This window comes from Hevea brasiliensis, chromosome 12 (genome assembly GCF_030052815.1).
Source record: "Hevea brasiliensis isolate MT/VB/25A 57/8 chromosome 12, ASM3005281v1, whole genome shotgun sequence".
Taxonomy (NCBI): Eukaryota; Viridiplantae; Streptophyta; class Magnoliopsida; order Malpighiales; family Euphorbiaceae; genus Hevea; species Hevea brasiliensis.
The window spans coordinates 54685896-54688091 of NC_079504.1; the positions used below are offsets into that span (position 1 = coordinate 54685896).

The 2196-nt window shown below is 31.9% G+C and overlaps 1 protein-coding gene across 1 annotated transcript; it reads right to left on the reverse strand.

Moving 5' to 3' along the window:
* Positions 1–522: 522 nt before the first annotated feature.
* On the reverse strand, positions 523–1943 carry LOC131171265 (uncharacterized). Its single transcript, XM_058130735.1, has 3 exons — positions 1390–1943; positions 1097–1246; positions 523–732 (listed from the first exon to the last, which is right to left on the reverse strand). The coding sequence occupies exons 1-3, from the start codon at positions 1882–1884 to the stop codon at positions 706–708; spliced, it is 672 nt and encodes a 223-aa protein (XP_057986718.1). The 5' UTR covers positions 1885–1943; the 3' UTR covers positions 523–705.
* Between the last annotated feature and the right edge of the window lie 253 nt (positions 1944–2196).

Consider the following 2196-nt stretch of genomic DNA (forward strand, 5'->3'; position numbering starts at 1 on the left):
GGGAGAGATATAAAGATAAATATAAAATTTTCTTTTCTAAAAAATATTTTACATAAACTTTTTATTTAATTAAAATCCACATTCACATTTTATTACTGTCATGGAGTCCAGATTGATTTTTTAATAAATAATTTTACTTTATTATTTTTTGCTCTTCAAAAATTTATTCAAAAATCATGTCATATATAATTATTTTATTTTTAATATCCTTAAATATATTTTATAATTATATAATTTTTTTATTATTGAATTTTTATAGTCTCAATATACACATGTTCACAAAATCATAAAAATAGAGATCTACATAATAAAAAAAAATTAATAGAATGCAAGCATTAGCAGATTTCTAACATTGCATGTGCAATTGTCCATCTAACTATTGGGTTGATATGTACGTGAAAACTCCGTGGCTAAATGCCAGATTGACCATTCTATAATGGTCAGTCAATTGTCAATTATCCGTGATGGACCAGTCATCCGGTGACCCGCTGAAATGTAAGAAAGCTCCACAACAACGACCCATAAACTCTCCAAAGCATTCCCACAAGATATTTTCTATTCTTCCAAAGGTTTCAGATATTTTCCTCATCAATACAAAAATTTTAGAAATAATAATAAAAAATAAAAACAAGGCATATTTTCTATTAATAAGTCCAAACACCAAGATATTTCTTCAGATATTTCAAGCCCATTTCCAGTATCCTTTCATGAAACTCTCTTCACAAATCTACCCTGCAACCCAAAAACAAAATGCTTTATTATTATGCACTTATCCAATCAGAAAATGCCATTTAATAAAATTAAAAATAATTGTGCCAATCAATACTAGTTGAATGGTCTTCTTCCATCTTTAGAATGTGAAGAGCAAATTCTCCTTATTTATTTCTCTTAATATTATTCACCATTTTATTAAAAAATAGGGATAACTACTTTTTTTTTTTTTGTAATCCTTATTTTTTGACTTATTGTGTCTCTATTGAATTGAAAAAATTTTTATCATAAAAAATTTAAACTCACTTTATTCATTCTAAATTAATTAGGTATATCCTGTGAAACTAACACTTTGGTGTGGATAAGAATTTTCAGGAAGACAAACCTTTAGTCTGGGTCTTTTATCTGCATTGATTTTGCGAACTTGATACCTTATCTTCTTAGAAAACAATCTAGTGTGGCGCTTCTCTTTGTACCTCAGAACACTTGCTTCCCTTCTTGTTCTCTCTTCTTCCATCACTGGCACCTCTCCCATCTGAACAACTTTAAACTATCGCTATAAAACATCGCTATTCAATTTAACTAAAGAAAAGGAAGAGCTAAAAGTGAAAATAAAATAAGTGAAATTTAAAAAATTAAGGGATTATAATGGAGTGAGTTGAGTAAATATATACTGACATAATAGGCATTGTTTGGAATGGAAGAAAGAGAAGAGCCATTAGCCCAAAGTGGACCTCGATCAGACCATGCATCCAAGACTTCCTGATAATTCAAGTTCAAGTTCAAAGAAACTCTGTTGTACTCATCATCATCATCGCCATTCAAAAATCCAATAGCAGTGATCTCTCTCTTTATGCGACAAAAATGGCTATCTTCCTCAAAGAAGCGCCTGCAGCTTCTGTCTTCAAACTTACTGTAATGATCTGTTCCTTCATCTTCTCCATTTTCATTATTTGGTGGTTCCTCTTCCTCCCAGTCCATAAATTCCCAACTCGGTAACCCATATACATTATTACTCTTCGAAAACTTTTCATCATCATCTTCAATACCCAAAACGCCGTCAAATTCATCCATAACATCGACTCTTCCATTGGCAGGATCATCAACGATGCTCTCTGCTGCCTCTTGCTCTTCCTTTTTTGGGGTTTTTAAGGGTGAGAATTCGTACGTCATCTTTAGCTCTCTATTTCCCTTTTCGCATATACAAAATTTTTAATTATTAAATAACACAGAGGATATGGGTATTGGATATTCCTTTCTTGAATTTTTAATTCAAAATATTTTAACTTTGTATCCTACGTGGAACCTTATCCTCTTTTTATTGGTTGCTTTATGACCAATTTTGTTGTGATTGGTTGAAAGGCTCCAGCTTGGAAGGAGATAGTGGGATCCACCATTTTGTTGGGACGAGGTATTGGGACCGTTTAGCATTTGGAAATTTTGCGTACGTTTGCCCACGAGAAGCACGTGAGCAAAAGAACTTGG

What these genes read in the sequence shown, in the direction of transcription:
- LOC131171265 (XM_058130735.1), bottom strand. Translation starts at nt 1,884, where the DNA reads ATGACGTACGAATTCTCACCCTTAAAAACCCCAAAAAAGGAAGAGCAA. An exon ending in TTCCAAACAATGCCTATTAT is followed by an intron (nt 1,247 to 1,389) that starts GTCAGTATATAT and finishes AAAGTTGTTCAG; the next exon opens with ATGGGAGAGGTGCCAGTGAT. An exon ending in ATAAAAGACCCAGACTAAAG is followed by an intron (nt 733 to 1,096) that starts GTTTGTCTTCCT and finishes TTTGGGTTGCAG; the next exon opens with GGTAGATTTGTGAAGAGAGT.